This window comes from Salvelinus fontinalis, chromosome 26, assembly GCF_029448725.1.
Source record: "Salvelinus fontinalis isolate EN_2023a chromosome 26, ASM2944872v1, whole genome shotgun sequence".
Taxonomy (NCBI): domain Eukaryota; kingdom Metazoa; phylum Chordata; class Actinopteri; order Salmoniformes; family Salmonidae; genus Salvelinus; species Salvelinus fontinalis.
In genome coordinates this window covers 46801374-46817638 of record NC_074690.1, presented here as the reverse complement: position 1 = coordinate 46817638, position 16265 = coordinate 46801374, and the positions used below count along the sequence as shown (strand labels likewise).

Here is a 16265-nt window from a genome sequence, read left to right as displayed (position 1 = left end):
ATTTGATCTCTAGGTGATGTCATAGGAGTCTACAACCATTTGTCAGGGAAAGTGTAGGCTTATTTCTACAAGTAGTTGGCACGTGAACAACCTTCTACAAAAGGATTTGTTTAAAAAGTAGTGAGATGGAATGTGCGGTGATGAGCGCGGCGTGTACTGTACACTCATCCTGGCATGGTAAAATAAACAGAGAGGCTGCTATGATTCTTCCTCTATAAAAGCATTCAAACTAAGAAGTGGCGAAAGACTGGGTATTGGTTTTAAAGGAGGATATTTGGACAAAGGTAAGTTAGGTGTTTTTGTTGAAAGAGGACTCTGCAGTTAAACGGAAAACCTGCCAATATACAGTACTTCTTCAGCCTGTGTAGCATGAGTCGTTAGGCTCAGTTGATAAAGACAAGTGTACACTTCTGTCTGGACTTCTGAGATTCAGAATTCTCATTTTTTTCCCATCACAGTGGACACAAAAGAGTCCTTCCGCCTGGAGCTTGTACAACTGCTGTCTGTCTCTGTTGTCAGACATAACCGACAAGGGATATGATCTTTGTCATTCCCAGCGCAACCAGAGCTCCTGCTCCCTTCAACACCATGGTTCGTTCCAAGAGTTCCAAGTCATCCGGGACCTGCTGTAACCTGGTGATGGCACTGCTGACCTTGTGGTCCATGGTCTCCCTCATCGTTATCGTGGTGTGGGCCACCTCTCCTCACATGAAGGGCGTGGCCCAGTGCGACGTAGCCCAACAGGTGTGGACCACAGTTGTTTAGCATACTTGTTTAGCAGTATGATGCCCTCCCTATCTGGGTACAACCCAGGGTACACTGTCTGTACAAGAGCTCGAGCCAGTGCTTACTGTGAGCTTACCGGTACAATCTTAACTCTGTTACACAGTCCCTGACGGAGAAGATGGAGGGGGCAAAGGTTGTGTGGGAGAAGGAAAAGCAGGCCTTGCTGGAGTCTATAAGGCTGAGCCAGGAGAACCAAACCACACTGCAGCAGGAGATGGAGGTTTTCGCTGAGACACTGAGAGAGAATAACGTGTCCCTGAGCCTCAGCCTGCAGGAGAATGTAAGTGTAGCCTCCAATGTCATTTTAGACATTCACATGTTTGACATCCTTGTTCATGTTCAGAATACATAGATTATAGATTGTATGCTGTTCATGTTCAGGATACAACTCCTTGGAATCAAAACTTTTGGTCAAAACTATCTATTCTAAAACAACATATCCATGTAGATTGTCAATGACTGTAGATTTGCTTTGTATACAGGCGATGCTGCATGCGAATGAAACAGCACGAAGGAATGCTATTTTCCTGCACAGAGACACACAGAGAAATATGTCCCTAGATCTGAGTCTACAGAGAGGTACGTTATTACTGGAGCAAAGAATACACATATATATACACATGTATTTTTTAATTTGTTCCTTTATTTAAGCAAAGTCCCATTGAGACAGAGTCTCTTATTCGAGGGAGACCTGGCCATGAATCATATCACTCTTGTGATAGCGATTACAGAATAACCGACATATCTTACATTATAAATGTTATTTTATGACACTGGAAGATGGTTTAATAATGTTCCGTTTTTTTATTACTGTAGACCATTTTGAGTGGTTACAATTCAACTTCACCCAAGCTGTCCACCAGTCCCACTCCTGCTCTGCTTCATGTGATGCTTCAAATAGCCAGGCGGTAGCAGCAACGAGTCAAATGAAAGCCTGCGAGTCCAGCAAACACTATATGATGACACAAATGTGAGTATACAGCAGCTCATATGTAAAAAATATATATAAATACAAAAAACAAAACCAAAAACTGTAGTTGTGCTGTAGACACCAGCATTCCCGTTATCGTTCAGTTTCATTTCCGCTTAAACAAAGATCTTAAAAAGTACATTATGTTTTGTATTACAGGGAAAGAAGAGGTTGCAAGATCAATGGTAATTCACCACAAGAATCACTTCTGTTTATTGCTCATACACACTATGATTGATAACCTCACATATGCAGGCTTGTATCAAACCAACATGGCATAATAGTTTGCAATTGCTTTAGTTTATCCGTGTCCTACTGTCGTTTCCCCCCCCTACTTTCGCTCAGTATTGTCATCCAGAGCTTTTTAACTGTGAGGAGAGCACAAGGATGGCCTCATTGTTAATCCGAAGGGTTTATTCATTCGTGTGATTAACACATACTTGTTTCACCGTGCTCTGTGTGTACTGTTATATATGATATTTCTCGGTAGGGTTGGAAACATGTTGCACTGTGTCTGTGTTGTGTTATTCCTCTGTGGATAAAACACTCCTGGGGGTAGATCAGCTTTAATATTACAGATAGATGGTGGGTTCTATCAATGTCATTGTCTGTATCATTCCTAATCCCCCGTGTATTTTTTTCACAATACAGTATTACACTCATGACATGATTGTGATGGAATAACATGTAACATTTTCCCAGCCATGACCAGAACCCTATGTGGGGCGGCAGGTAGCCTAATGGTTAGAGGGTTAGAGCAGTCCCACCACATTTTGTCAACACTGGCAAAGTCCATCTCTGGAATCGCATTCCCCGATTACCTGAACAATGCCTTGGACACTCACTTATGGTCCACATCAGGCAAAATGAGTTGCCATCCCTTGGGAAGGCATACGTCTCTCACTGAAATCATAACACAACAACATTTCCCACATGAGAAATAATGTATTGATGATACGTTCCCCAAAGAAGATGGTCATCATATCACATGAGACATACCGTGTGACGTTAGGCCTGTATATCATTTAAAATGCAAGTCATCACTATTAATACTTCAAATACAGGCTGAAAAGTAGAACTATTAACTTAATTAGATCAATAGATTAAACACCATCAAAAGACGATCCTTTGTTTTACTTATCTATTATCTCTATCAACTAAGCGTCATCATCAATGAAAATAATAACTCCAGATTAGTATGAAAATAGTGAGGTTAACAGACTATTTTGATGGTCTGAGTCATCGGACGTTAAACTAGCTAAAGTTATGTTACTTCGTTAACCTGTGTCAGTGTCAAAACACCAGTTTACTAACGCGTTAGCGTTACCGTAGCTACACTGTAAACCTTGTTAACCGAACCATGCTAACATATTAACGTTACTGTAGCCTAATACAGTGATCTTACCTGCTAGATATTCCGATCGATGATGATGATAATCAATGAAAACTCAAACAAAAAAATGTAGCTAATCTAAAGAAAATAAACATAATTCGCGAACAAAATTACCTAAAACAAAATATTTTTTTCCATCGTCCTCTTGACGAGAGTTTAAAGGTCCCGCCATAGCTCTATCCTCATTGGTGAATTATTGGTTACTGTCGATCACGAGTGTCAGGGGGGCCAAGCAGTAACCGAAAGGTTGCAGGATCGAATCACCGAGCTGAAGGTAAACATCTGTCGTTCTGCCCCTGAGCAAGGCAGTTCCCCGGTAGGCTGTCATTGGAAATAAATATATATAAATATAAGAATATATTTGTTCTTGCTTTTTATTTATTATTGTCTCAGACACTAATGTTGAATCACTAGTTTGTTACAGTTACAGTAAATTCCTTTTAATTCCTTATCTATTTTGGGTTTCTGCCAAAATATTTAATGTTGTCAACTTGTCTTGAAATAAAGGAAAATATAATTGCGTTGTTCCTAAATTCAGTGTAATGTGCTACATATGCAATGAATCAAAAGGTGCAAAACCCGACGATAGAAGTTGTGTTTTGGCTACAACAGTTGCATTACCGTCATGGTAGCAGCATTAGTGTCCCGGTAGAAACGTTAAGACTTCCGGTCTTCCGATTTTGCCTTCACAATAAAGGTCTGCGGTAAAACGCGGTGTATGACATGAAATCAATAATTGTGTGCAGCTTTACATAGTGCATAATGTTAAAACTAAAGAGAATTACTACTCCATATAAGATAAATAATATTATAAGGTGGAGCACATTGACTGTTCCTAGGCCGTGGAGCTCCTTGACTGTTCTTAGGCGTCACTGAAAATAAGAATTTGTTCTTAACTGACTTGCCTAATTAAATAAAGGTCAAATAAAAATAAATAAATTGGTAAATGTTTGGATCTTAAGAAAATGAACATCATATTCTACAGACCCTACTGATGTCGCACTAGACTAGAGTTTATAGATGGTGTTATTTCTTGAATGACTGTGGTCTAAATACCCAGCAGCCCTTTCTACTCCACCCACTCCTTTTGTCCCAATGCAATACACTGTAGGTCTATAAATGACATATTGGCTTATAGAGAAAAAACTATTCGAGTAGGGTCTGTAGAATCTATATATGGTGTTATTTCATGGGACTCTTGAGTGTTGCTGGCCTTTTACTGTGGTCAAATAGCTTAATAATGGGGTGCCTGGACACTATACGGTAAAAATATAGCAATGTACAGGAAAAATGATTATTTGTGATGATGTAAAAGTAGGGAAAGAAGTACTAAGTAGGGTCTGTAGAATGTATGGTGTCATTTCATGGGGCTCTGAATAAAATTGAGTGTTGCTGGCCTTTTACTCCATCCATTCCATTGGCGGCCACATTGCGAATCACTGCATATGGAACACATATTGTCATTTATGAACATTTTGAACATCTTGGCTCTCTCTAATTCTCTCCTTCTCTCTTTCTTTCTCTCTCTCGGAGGACCTGAGCCCTAGGACCATACGTCAGGACTACCAGGCATGATGACTCCTTGCTGTCCCCAGTCCACCTGGCCTTGCTGCTGTTCCAGTTTCAACTGTTCTGCCTGCGGTTATGGAACCCCTACCTGTCCCAGACCTGCTGTTTTCAACTCTTAATGATCGGCTATGAAAAGCCAACTGACATTTATTCCTGATTGTTATTTGACCATGCTTGTCATTTATGAACATTTTGAACATCTTGGCCATGTTCTGTTATAATCTCCACCCGGCACAGCCAGAAGAGGACTGGCCACCCCTCATAGCCTGGTTCCTCTCTAAGTTTCTTCCTAGGTTTTGGCCTTTCTAGGGAGTTTTTCCTAGCCACCGTGCTTCTACACCTGCATTGCTTGCTGTTTGGGGTTTTAGGCTGGGTTTCTGTAGAAGCACTTCGAGATATTAGCTGATGTACGAAGGACTAAATAAAATACACTTGATTTATAGAGCAATAACGATTCTGGGTGCTGCAGTAAAATTGTAGTAATATTTAAGTGCCAGCTGATGGGTCATCAATTGTGGATGGGCTTCCCATTGTATTAAAAGGGGTTAAGTAAGTTTATACCACCGGAACACACTTGGCCCAATGGGCAATCCACAAGCAGTTGTCTGGACGTCACATAAAAGTGAACATTCACACAGTTGCAATGTATTTTCTATGAACTGATATAATATCAATATCGAATCGAAAATGCAACTGATACTGATTTTCCATATTTGTGCCCATCACTAATTGAATGTATGTATTTGATAAGGGATTGCTACGAAATGAAACATTTTATGAAATGAATTAAGTATGATCATGAATTTTAACTGACACATTTGATACAATTGGTGACTGAAGTGACTGTGTCCCTATAGCCTGGTTGTTGTTGATTTGTTTAAATTGTAAATAAATTAGATTTTTGTTTTGACAAATATTTTTGCCTTACGGGTTTGTTATTTGAGTGTTGATAGTTTAGTGTGTATAGGCATTGACTTCAGGACCATAGATAGCACCGGGTCATTTGAAGTTGGTTTATACAGACCTTACTGAGTACTCCCAACCACACTTTTCCCTCTGCACATAGAATAATTTGTTTATATTTAAGCCCCCATTTTAAGCTATTTGACCACAGTAAAAGGCCAGCAACACTCTATATTATTCAGAGCCACATGAAATGACACCATATATACATTCTACAGACATCACTGACTATTCCCTACAATACTTTTAGTACGGTCCCCAGAATACCTTTTGCTATACAAGCCAATATGTATTCCATATACAGTGATTCGCATTGGGGGAATTTATTTGACCTTGGAACATGTATTAAAACCAAAATGTAATGCAAATGTCACTTAAATATGAACAATGTTAATGTTTAAACAATTATTTACACCTTATTGACACTTTTCTACTATTAGGTGGGCGAATTTTATTCTGAAAATGTTCTAAATTCCGTGACCCCGGAATTACTTTTTTAAGAGTTGCTGACGAGACGCTGAGAGGAGTTGCAAACTTTCAAGTATCTAGAAGAAAGTATTCCATCTATCTTGCTGTGTCTATGTGTATGTATACATCTTTATACAAATCAGTATTTGGAACCTTCTATGCTACTATTATTTCTTGCTGGGTTGTTAGCGAAATATTAATTGCAATCCGATACAGTAGCTAGCTATCTGATTAGCCAGTACAGAGTATGTGATATAATTATCGTTAGCTTGCTACTGTTGCTTGACCAGCAAACACGGTGTGATGTAAAGTAAATACAAAAAGTTATCAAAGCTAGGCAACTGTCTGTAATGTCATTTGATCATTTTTGTTGTGAAATTTCGACGAGACTGATCAGTGGAGTGTCGACAACAGATGTGTTGCTAGTTAATTTACTTTATCTACCTGTTGGTATTGTTGTCGATGGTAAACCCACAATCCCCACAACTAGCTATTTACACGCAAAAGCGTTTAGGCCTGTTATTAAAGTTATAGCTAGCAAAGCAGAACTTTCAATTATTTACAAGCTGTGGTTAGCAGAACAGATTTTTGCTAAAATGTTTCTTAGATGCACACAACAAGCCCTAAGATGACATCCCTCTCTGAAATTCACATTATTTGATCAACACAAAGAATAAACCTGTTCACATCCTGCATGGTTCCACCACAGCTCAAGATGATGAGCTTTGTCCTCCTGAGGAGCTGAAGCACTGGAGCTTGCCTGGCCCTGAACATGAGTTCTCCAGAGGACAGTTCTTCCTCTTCCACACAGAAGACCTCGGTTTGGGCCAACCAGCAAACAGCCACTCCACAGCTGGGAGTTAGCCTTCCGTCTCCCACACACTGCTTTGGGGATGGAGAACGAACAAGCTCTGCTAACCCAGCTGAAACACCCATTTCAACCAACCCTGCAACCCCATCTGAAACACGAGTTTCAACCAACCCTTCTAGCCCATCTCAAACACTTGTTTCACCCCAAAAAAAGAGGACAGCAGAGAAAGGAACCTTTGATGCGTCACAGCCACAGGGTGAACGTCGCAAGAGGGGGAGGCCACGCAAACACAAGACACTCCAGACTGACACAGAACACCATATCCATCAGGCCCAGTCCCCGACAGCTACACATCCATGTTTACAGCCAGAGGACCAAACAGAGGCTGTGACACTGACACCCGTCTTACCTGTGATACCAGAGGACAGGTGTCAGTCACCTGATGCCCAAACAAAGGTTGAGACACAGCTCCAGTCACCCAGCTCACCTGTGCCTGAGGATAAGTGCCAGTCACCTGAGGCCACCTTTGAACCACCGTGCCCCACCTTGGATTTACAGAGCGCCAACAAGGGACAGAGTAAGAAGTGGCCCCATCTCTCCAGTGCTTCTGTAGGACAAGGAGACCTAACAGGCCATAATGTTCTAACCACTGGTGGATACACAAACTCACAGGCCAGGGGGATGGGGGCTGAACCCAGCCAGAATGACAGTATCACTGCCACTGGGATATTTTTAAGCAAATGTGCCAAAGAGCAAAGGACTCTGTGCCAGTCACCACAGAATCTGAAAGATGGGAGAAAGGCGGCTAAAAAATCACAAATTCATAAGGTCGACCAGCCACAGGAGAGTGAGGCTGTGACAAATGGGGGAAAAACATCTAAACCCCTACCGACTATTAAGGTAGGACAGGAGAATTGCCTGACACAAAAGACTGGGCGAAAAAGGAAATATACCAAAAAATCACAGAGCCATAAGGTAGACCAGTCACAGGAGAGTGAGACACTGAGAAATGGGAAAAAGACATCTATAAAATCACCAACCCATAAGATAGACTGGTCACAGGAGACGGTGAGAAAGAGGACATATACAAAAAAATCTCAGACCCCTAAGGTTGACCAATCACAGGAGGAGTCTGTAAAGAAAGAGGGCTCTAAAATATCTCCAACCCATAAGGGAGAGCAGTCACAAGAGATGGTAATAAAGAGGAAATATACAAAAAAATCTCTGACCCCTAAGGTTGACCAGTCACAGGAGGAGTCTGTAAAGAAAGAGGGCTCTAAAATATCTCCAACCCATAAGGGAGAGCAGTCACAAGAGATGGTAATAAAGAGGAAATATACAAAAAAAACACAGAGCCATAAGGGAGACAAGCCACAGGAGACTGTGAGAAATGGGAAAAAGACAACTACGAAATCACCAACCCACCAGGTAGACCACTCACAAGAAACTGTGAAAAAGAGGAAATATACAAAGAAATCACAGACCCAGGAGACTGACCAGTCACAGGAGGAGACTGGAAAAAATGCATCTATGAAATCACTGACGAATAAGGTAAACAAGGTGGCATCAAAAAAATCACAAAGCCATACGGTAGAACAGTCACTGGGGATTGAACAATCACAAGAGACTGTGAGAAAGAGGAACTACACAAAGAAATCACAGAGGCATAAGGAGGACTCGCATGAGACTGTGAGAAATGGGGAAAAGACATCCAAAAAATCACAGAAGCATAAGGTAGAGTTACGAGACACGAAACAGTCACAGGAGGAGACTGTAAAAAATAGGAAATATACTAAGAAATCAAAGACCCACAAGGTAGACTCAGGAGTCCTCTCCTTACTCCCTGTGTTATCTGCAGACCTCTCCCTCAACCTTTCCTCTCCCACATGCAGCCCTCCTGCGCTTCCAAAGAGAAAATATACAAAAAAAGTAAAGACCCTCAAGGTAGACTCAGATGTCCCATCCTCACTCATTGTACTGTCTGCAGACCTCTCCTCCAGCCTTCAGAGTAGCCTCTCTCCTACTCTCAGCCCTTCTGGCATCCGCTTCACACCTAAGAGAGTCAGAGGCAGACCTCAGCGGGTACAGCAGCAGCTCTTTCTTAGCTCCACGCCAGGCCCTCACCCCGGATCCTCCACAGGAACAGACAACCCCTTCTCTGCCTCCCTGTCTCACCTGGGACTGGGCTCCAAGACAGAGGGCCCTCAGAACGCCTCACCCATCACCCCCTGGAAGCTGTTGGAACTAAGCCCTCTGGAGAAGGTACTGTATTATCATCTTCATCACTGATTAGAAACATTTATTTATTTATTTAACCTTTAAGGTTAAAATCTGTTTTCACTTTGTCATTATGGGGTATTGAGTGTAGATTGAGGAAAATGTTTTAATACATTTTAGAATAAGGCTGTAACAACAAAATGTGGGGAAAGGGGTCTGAAATACTTTCCGAATGCACTGTATTTCCTCTTATCAAAAACAAGTTGTCATGAACCTCAGGTCACCTCCTTTTCCTTTAACACTATATTACGTTGTCAGGTGAATGGTCAAACACGGAATAGTGCTCAGGATTGTGGTCAGTGTTTAAAAGTAATCACCGTTCAATAACCTTCTCTCTTGCCTATTGCATTTCAATCTGTTTAAATGAAATCCCAGTATTCATATGTTCAATACAAAATTGTTAAAAAATATATATGTAATCTCTCCCAGACACACTTAGCTTTACCCGGTAGTAAACCTCGGGGTAGACCCAGAGTTAGGCCAAGGAAGAACTCGGCTACAGTGAAGGGAGTGAAGAAGAAGGTGAAGCCTGCAGCAGAGGGAAGGTCCCATACCTTCAGCTCTGAGGAAGGCCCCCCAGCCAAACTCAGACGTAGAAGCAGGAGGGGCCAGACAGCAGAGGGAGCTGGTCTGCAGAGCGGTGACACGACCAGCACTGAGCCACTCCAACGCTGCAGACCAAGGTTTGAGCTGCAGGAGTCAGACTCACCAGACGAAGACACAGGAGATGCCTCCCTGTCCTCAGACCTCTCCATCGAGTTAAGCGTACATGAAGACCGTGTGACATCACTGACTCTTGAAGAGGAGGAAGAGCAAGACGACGAGGAAGATCTGCCCAGTTTCTTAAATAACACAAGTGAGTAACGTGCTGCCTAGACTGGCTACGTTGCGTGCGCAACGACACCTGCAAAATATTATTTATGTATGTATTATAAATAATATTATGTAAATATATGTACACATGCGTGTTATTAGGGCCGGGAAATACCAGTATTGTGATACTCATTAGTATCGTGGCAAGGAAACAAAACAGAGCATATTTAATTTCTGTAGGAAAACAGCCCTAATGTTGGAAAAAATATCATGTTTGTGATCCAGAGTCACATTTATTTGTTCTCCAAACTATAGCACACAATAATTTACATAAAGCAGGTTTTTAAAGGGCCAAAGAGTTTGACTGTTTCGTGTTTGTGATCCTGTGATACTGGTATTGTCCCGGCCCTACATGTTATTTAATAATTTAATCCAAACTGCTCGTGCACGTCAACGAGCGTCTGCGTTGAGATCCTTGAAGCACCGCAAGTCCCTCCTCTCCCATCTACTCTTTGGTTTTCACAAGCATGCTAACCAACGTGGGTGGTTGAAAGATGAGTCAACCTATGTTTCCTGATTTACCTGTAGATTAATTGTCGGGAGTAGAGAACACACATTTCTGTATGACTCAAAATGGGTCAAAATTCTACACAGATCAACAACAACTAAAATATAGGACCATATGCATTTCAGGTAAAATGACAAGCTGATGTTTATCTCCCAGGACAAGTTAGCTAGCAGCAACAAGCTAGCTAAATGTCCATCATTGTTTCATGTGTGTTTCGACCTGTCCCCAATTTTAATATGGTGGGTTCACAGTTGGTTTTGGTATTTGAGCCTGCGTGTCATGAACGTGTCTGGTGGGGATAGACAACATCGACAAGCGCGTGTGGATGCACGTGGGGGCCGGTTTGGTGTGTGAGAGAGCGAGAGCGCGTTGGTCAACTCCCTTGATGATATGATGCCTTCCTGCATGTGTGTACTATAGCTTATGTTGAGTTGTTAATTCAAATTAAAATAACCCGTAGTTATTTGTCTCTTTTCAGAGCCACTGTCCATAACAGAAGGAATATGTGTTTGGTGCAAATTTAGAAACTATCCTTTCTGGCCGGCAATGGTGAGTATTGAACGCCGTGCTTCAACTAAATTCATTTTGAATAGTCATCAGTCGCAACTGAACTAGAAGCTGTTTGACTCCATAGGTGAAGAGTGTGAACCGTAAGCTGAAGAAAGCCAGCATTGTGTTTATTGACGACCTGCTGTTTGACAAAAAGAGGATACGAAAAGGGTAGGAACCAAAACTCTGTGCAGCTCTTCCCACAGTCATTCCCTATGAGCTGTAACTGGTGTCCATTCCCTGATTGCCGGATTAGCCTCCGCGCTCCAATATTAACTGTTGTCTTTTTGTTTTTCCTTCAAAGCTTTTCTGTGTCCCTAAAAACATTGAAGCCTTTTGACTGTGAAGAGGCTGATCAGCTAGTGGTAAGGGTAACTGAAGAAAACAGTTTCTTAAGAACTCCACAGAACTAATATATAATATAGATACAGTTTTTATATATATATTTTATATATACGCTGAACAAAAACATAAATGCAACATGTGAAGAGTTGGTCCCATTTGCACAAAAATCTTATTCTCTCAATTTTGGGGGGCAAATTTGTTTACATCCCTGTTAGTGAACATTTCTCCTTTGCCAAGATAATCCATCCACCTGACAGGTGTGGCAATTTAAGAACCTGATTAAACAGCATCATTACACAGGTGCACCTTGTTCTTGGGACAACGAAAGGCCATTCTAAAATGTACAGTTTTGTCACACAACACAGTGCTGCAGATGTCTCAAGTTTTGAGGAAGCGTGCAATTGGCATGCTGACTGCAGGAATGTCCACCAAAGCTGTTGACAGTGAATTTAATGTTAATTTCTCTACCATAAGCCGCTTCCGATGCGGTTATAGAGAATGTGGTAGTACGTCCAACCGGCCTCACAACCGCAGACCACATGTAACCACGCCAGCCCAGAACATCCACATCTGGCTTCTTCACCTGCAGGATCATCTGAGACCAGCCACCCGGACAGCTGGAGAAGTGTGCTCTTCATGGATGAATCACGGTTTCAACTATACCGGGCAGACGGTGTCGTGTGGGTGAGCGGTTTGCTGATGTCAATGTTGTGTACATAGTGTTCCTTGTTGGCGGTGGGATTATGTTATGGGCAGGCATAAGCTACGGACAACAAACACAATTGCATTTTATCGATGGCAATTTGAATGCACAGAGATACCATGACGAGATCCTGAGGCCCATTGTCGTGCCATTAATCTGTTGCCATCACTTTATTTGTCAGCTTGATAATGCACAGCCCCATGCCGCAAGGATCTGTACAAAATTCCTGGAAGCTGAAAATGTCTAAGTTCTTCCATTGCCTGCATACTCACCAGACATGTCACCCATTGAGCATGTTTGGGATGCTCTGGATCGACGCGTACGACAGTGTGTTTCAGTTCCCGCCAATATCCAGCAACTTCGCACAGCCATTGAAGAGAAGTGGGACATTCCACAGGCCACAATCAACAGCCTGATCAACTCTATGCGAAGGAGATGTGACACACTGCATGAGGCGGTCTAGTGGTCACACCAGATACTGACAGGTTTTCTGATCCACACCCAATTATTATTTTATTTTTTAAAGGTATCTGTGACCAACATATTGCATATCTGTATTCCCAGTCATGTGAAATCCATAGATTAAGGCCTAATGCATTTATTTCAATTGGCTGATTTCCTTATATGTAACAGTAAAATCTTTGAAATTGTTTCGTTTAATGTTTTTGTTCAGCGTATATTTTGTCAACATTTCTGGTGACTGTTGTGTTGATGTTTCCTGTTGTCTGTAGTGTAAAGCCAGAGAGAAGTATGATGCTGCCATCAAATGGTGTCTGGCGTTGATAGCCGACTATAGAATCCGTATCGGTAAACTATTCTGCACTTCTCTTAGAATGAGCACCTTGACCCAGATTATACTCGGTGTTATATTCCCCATGACTGTCGTCGTTAATGTTTGTGTTGTCTTTTCAGGATGCGGCTTCACCGGTTCCTTCATTGAATACTTTTCTGATGACATAAGTAAGTTCATGTCCATTCACTGATGTTTTCCGATGTTGATACAGTGACATTCCCTCAAGTCATCTCAAATGCTGTCTGTCCTTTTTAAAACAGGTCTTTAGTACCACATAATGTGTTCTCTGTGACTGAGATAAAGGTTAGATATATCAATACATTACCTGTATGATCCCTCCCCCAGGCTGCCCAGTGAGAAGGTGCTACCCCCAGGGCACCTCAGACCTGACCTTCCCCAGTAAGCTAATTCTGGAGGAGCAGTACGTAACCTCTGACCCGGAAGGGGAAAATCAGGAGGGTAGCAAACGGCAGGAGGAAGAGAGGAGGAGGAAGCTGCTGCCTGACCGTTCCAAGGCTGCACGTAACCGTGCCAACGAGAAACTGGTGGACTTCGTCGTCAGGCAGCGCCGGGTGGAGACACGCCTTCTAGTGAGTAACCATGCCGATGCCTCTCTCTTTCCCAGGCACTCACACTCGGTATAGCAGTTGTTCTCTCCCTCCATCTGTCCGTCCCGCTCCTTCGCCTGTCAGTATCTTCTCTCCATCCCCCTCTCTCTGTCCATTCTCTATCTTTCCATCTTTCTCTGTATGTAATATATTGTCTCCAAACTGGAGTAGCTCTATATGTAGAAGATAAACCCTCTCTCTAACCCCAGGGCGTAATCAGTGGTCAGCAGCAGTCTAAGTGGCTGCGTTGGTTCCTGGCGGCCAGTCGGTCAGTTGTGGACACGTACCTGGAGGACGAGGAGCAGCTGGACCAGGTGTACCAGTACCTGAGAGGGGTGTACGAGACCGCCCCCCTCACCGCACCCTGTCTGGCCGATGTAGACCGCATCCGCTTGGTACTGGACGTGCTGCTACCAGAGGTCAGAATGCTGTAGAATAAGAATACAACTTTATTGTCCATCGAAACACATGTGTCTTTATTTGCTGTCTGTTATTACCACCATTCTTTATTGTCGAAGTAACGTTAGAAGTCCTACTCCAGTCTCCTTTTTCACCTCATTTAACACCTGATTTACTTAACAAAAGGCACTTCTCAATAGGTGGTCCAGGTATGACATGACATGGCACAAGTGGGGGGGTGGGCCTTTCCTATTTTGTTCTCTATTGTTCCTCAAGCAAGGAGGAATGCTGATGACATCAGACCAACTCCTTGAATGCCCTAATCCTTGAAGTGTGCAGTTTTGTTTTACCCTTAAGTGTGTTTACATTACTGTGTTCATAATTATTGTTTTATACTTATTGATATTGTTTTTCAACGGGAAAAGTAAAAAAAAAATAGCTGGAGTGTGTCTTAAATTAGTTATTATTCTGAAGGGTGATGTCTTTTTGTGTAGGCTATTATCTATGCCATAGCTGGAGTGGACGAGTTGTCTCTGGTGAAGGCAGAAGACAAATACCTGAAAGGGCCCTGTCTGAGTAAAAGGTAAGTGGCTCACTGAATTAAAGGCTAACACCGTTACATTTATTTCTGGGTCTGAATCTGTTTTCTTCTCTTTCCTTCCTCTCCTCAGGGAAAGAGAGGAGTTCGATGCGATGATCGAGCAGCAGATGAAGATGAAAGCGTCGATCCGTCAGCGTCCTGCACACTGAACATAACACAGCCTGCTTGGCTTCCAACCCTCAGACTAAGAGGGCCATAGGGCTCTGGTCAAAAGTAGTTTGAATAGTGCCATTTGGCATGCGGCCTCAGAATGCCAGTGTCCTAATCAAACGATGCTTCTAAGCATTATAGGACAGTAAATAAGTGAGTAGCCTTGTCCAAGCAAGAACAGCCAGTAAGGTAGAAGCCTTTTTCTGTACCGTGAAGCAGCTTGATATACAAGTACACCCTCTGGCCAGGACGCTGGTCTATCGCAGACAATAAGAACCAGATATAACTGTCTCTAAATGTGGCTCTGAGGACAATCAACTGCTGCTGTACATGCTAGCAGTGGTGTGACTTAACAAAACTACATTGAATTACCAAGTTAATCAAATCATTGTCAAATCAACTGAAATCATCTGTGATCGGACTGGTCAAGATTTACAGCTTCCACACGGAACTCCTGGGAGGGTGGGACCTGGTATCATTCAGACAGACTTACGCCGCTGGTTGAAACTGGGACTTCATTTTAGACCCACTGCAATAGTATTTGATCCAACATGGTCGCCCGTCTAGGCTGTTCAACTGTAAATTCAGGACATTAAAGAAGACACTGCTCTATTTTTCTATGGAAAAGTCTGCTCTTTTTTAAAATAAATAGTCATATTTGAACGTTCCAGTCTTATTCTATGGTCATGTAAGGTTAGCTTGTCAGTAAGTACCCATTTCCTGGTGACAGTGTTTAGAACATCAAGCTATACAACATTCTGAATGTGAATCATGACAACTCATCTAAAGTGAATCCCAAATGACACCCTATTCCCTTTATAGTGCACTTTTTGGGGGTCAGTTCCCAAGTAGTGCACTATATAGGGAACCATTTGGGGCGCACACCAAATGACAATATAGGAACAGTATAGGAACAAGACTATTCCCCAATGACAGGTCAATAATGAATACATGCAAGTCTGATAAAGGATTTTTCTTTTTTCACCTTTATTTAACCAGGTAGGCAAGTTGAGAACACGTTCTCATTTACAATTGCGACCTGGCCAAGATAAAGCAAAGCAGTTCGACACATACAACAACACAGAGTTACACATGGAGTAAAACAAACATACAGTCAATAATACAGTGGAAAAATAAGTCTATATACAATGTGAGCAAGTGAGGTGAAGGCAAAAAAAAGGCCATGGTGGTGAAGTAAATACAATACAGCAAGTAAAACACTGGAATGGTTGATTTGCAGTGGAAGAATGTGCAAAGTAGAGATAGAAATAATGGGGTGCAAAGGAGCAAAATAAATAAATACAGTAGGGAAAGAGGTAGTTGTTTGGGCTAAATTATAGATGGGCTATGTACAGGTGGAGTAATCTGTGAGCTGCTCTGACAGCTGGTGCTTAAAGCTAGTGAGGGAGGTAAGTGTTTCCAGTTTTGGAAACATTTGTATTATTTACCGAACAAAAATATAAATGCAATAATGCAACAATTTCAACAGTATAAAGAAA

General features: G+C 42.1%; 2 protein-coding genes across 4 annotated transcripts; both read left to right on the top strand.

Moving 5' to 3' along the window:
* Window positions 1–359: 359 nt before the first annotated feature.
* On the top strand, window positions 360–5634 carry LOC129824472 (uncharacterized). Its single transcript, XM_055884168.1, has 6 exons — window positions 360–744; window positions 890–1066; window positions 1269–1365; window positions 1603–1756; window positions 1916–1941; window positions 4683–5634. Exons 1-6 carry the CDS (start codon window positions 538–540, stop codon window positions 4694–4696), a joined length of 675 nt encoding a protein of 224 aa, XP_055740143.1. The 5' UTR covers window positions 360–537; the 3' UTR covers window positions 4697–5634.
* A 544-nt stretch (window positions 5635–6178) lies between these two features.
* si:dkey-127k13.1 (uncharacterized) lies at window positions 6179–15429 on the top strand. 3 transcript variants are annotated; one of them, XM_055884166.1, is made up of 12 exons: window positions 6179–6265; window positions 6859–9222; window positions 9667–10093; window positions 11097–11167; window positions 11253–11338; window positions 11472–11532; window positions 12947–13022; window positions 13128–13175; window positions 13354–13598; window positions 13826–14035; window positions 14510–14598; window positions 14687–15429. In XM_055884166.1, exons 2-12 carry the CDS (start codon window positions 6922–6924, stop codon window positions 14763–14765), a joined length of 3693 nt encoding a protein of 1230 aa, XP_055740141.1. In that variant the 5' UTR covers window positions 6179–6265; window positions 6859–6921; the 3' UTR covers window positions 14766–15429. The 3 variants fall into 3 exon arrangements, 2 of the variants coding, with proteins under 2 accessions (XP_055740141.1, XP_055740142.1); XM_055884167.1 differs by lacking the exon at window positions 6179–6265 and having other exon boundaries at window positions 6275–9222; XR_008754755.1 differs by lacking the exons at window positions 13354–13598; window positions 13826–14035; window positions 14510–14598; window positions 14687–15429 and having other exon boundaries at window positions 12102–13022; window positions 13128–13149.
* Window positions 15430–16265: the final 836 nt, after the last annotated feature.

Excerpts from the sequence above, each read along its gene's own strand:
- LOC129824472 (XM_055884168.1), top strand. The coding sequence starts at position 538 with ATGATCTTTGTCATTCCCAGCGCAACCAGAGCTCCTGCTCCCTTCAAC. Across the intron at positions 1,067-1,268 it reads GCCTCAGCCTGCAGGAGAAT|GCGATGCTGCATGCGAATGA; the intron begins GTAAGTGTAGCC and ends CTTTGTATACAG. Across the intron at positions 1,757-1,915 it reads CACTATATGATGACACAAAT|GGAAAGAAGAGGTTGCAAGA; the intron begins GTGAGTATACAG and ends TTTGTATTACAG.
- si:dkey-127k13.1 (XM_055884166.1), top strand. The coding sequence starts at position 6,922 with ATGAGTTCTCCAGAGGACAGTTCTTCCTCTTCCACACAGAAGACCTCG. Across the intron at positions 10,094-11,096 it reads CAGTTTCTTAAATAACACAA|AGCCACTGTCCATAACAGAA; the intron begins GTGAGTAACGTG and ends GTCTCTTTTCAG. Across the intron at positions 14,036-14,509 it reads TGGACGTGCTGCTACCAGAG|GCTATTATCTATGCCATAGC; the intron begins GTCAGAATGCTG and ends CTTTTTGTGTAG.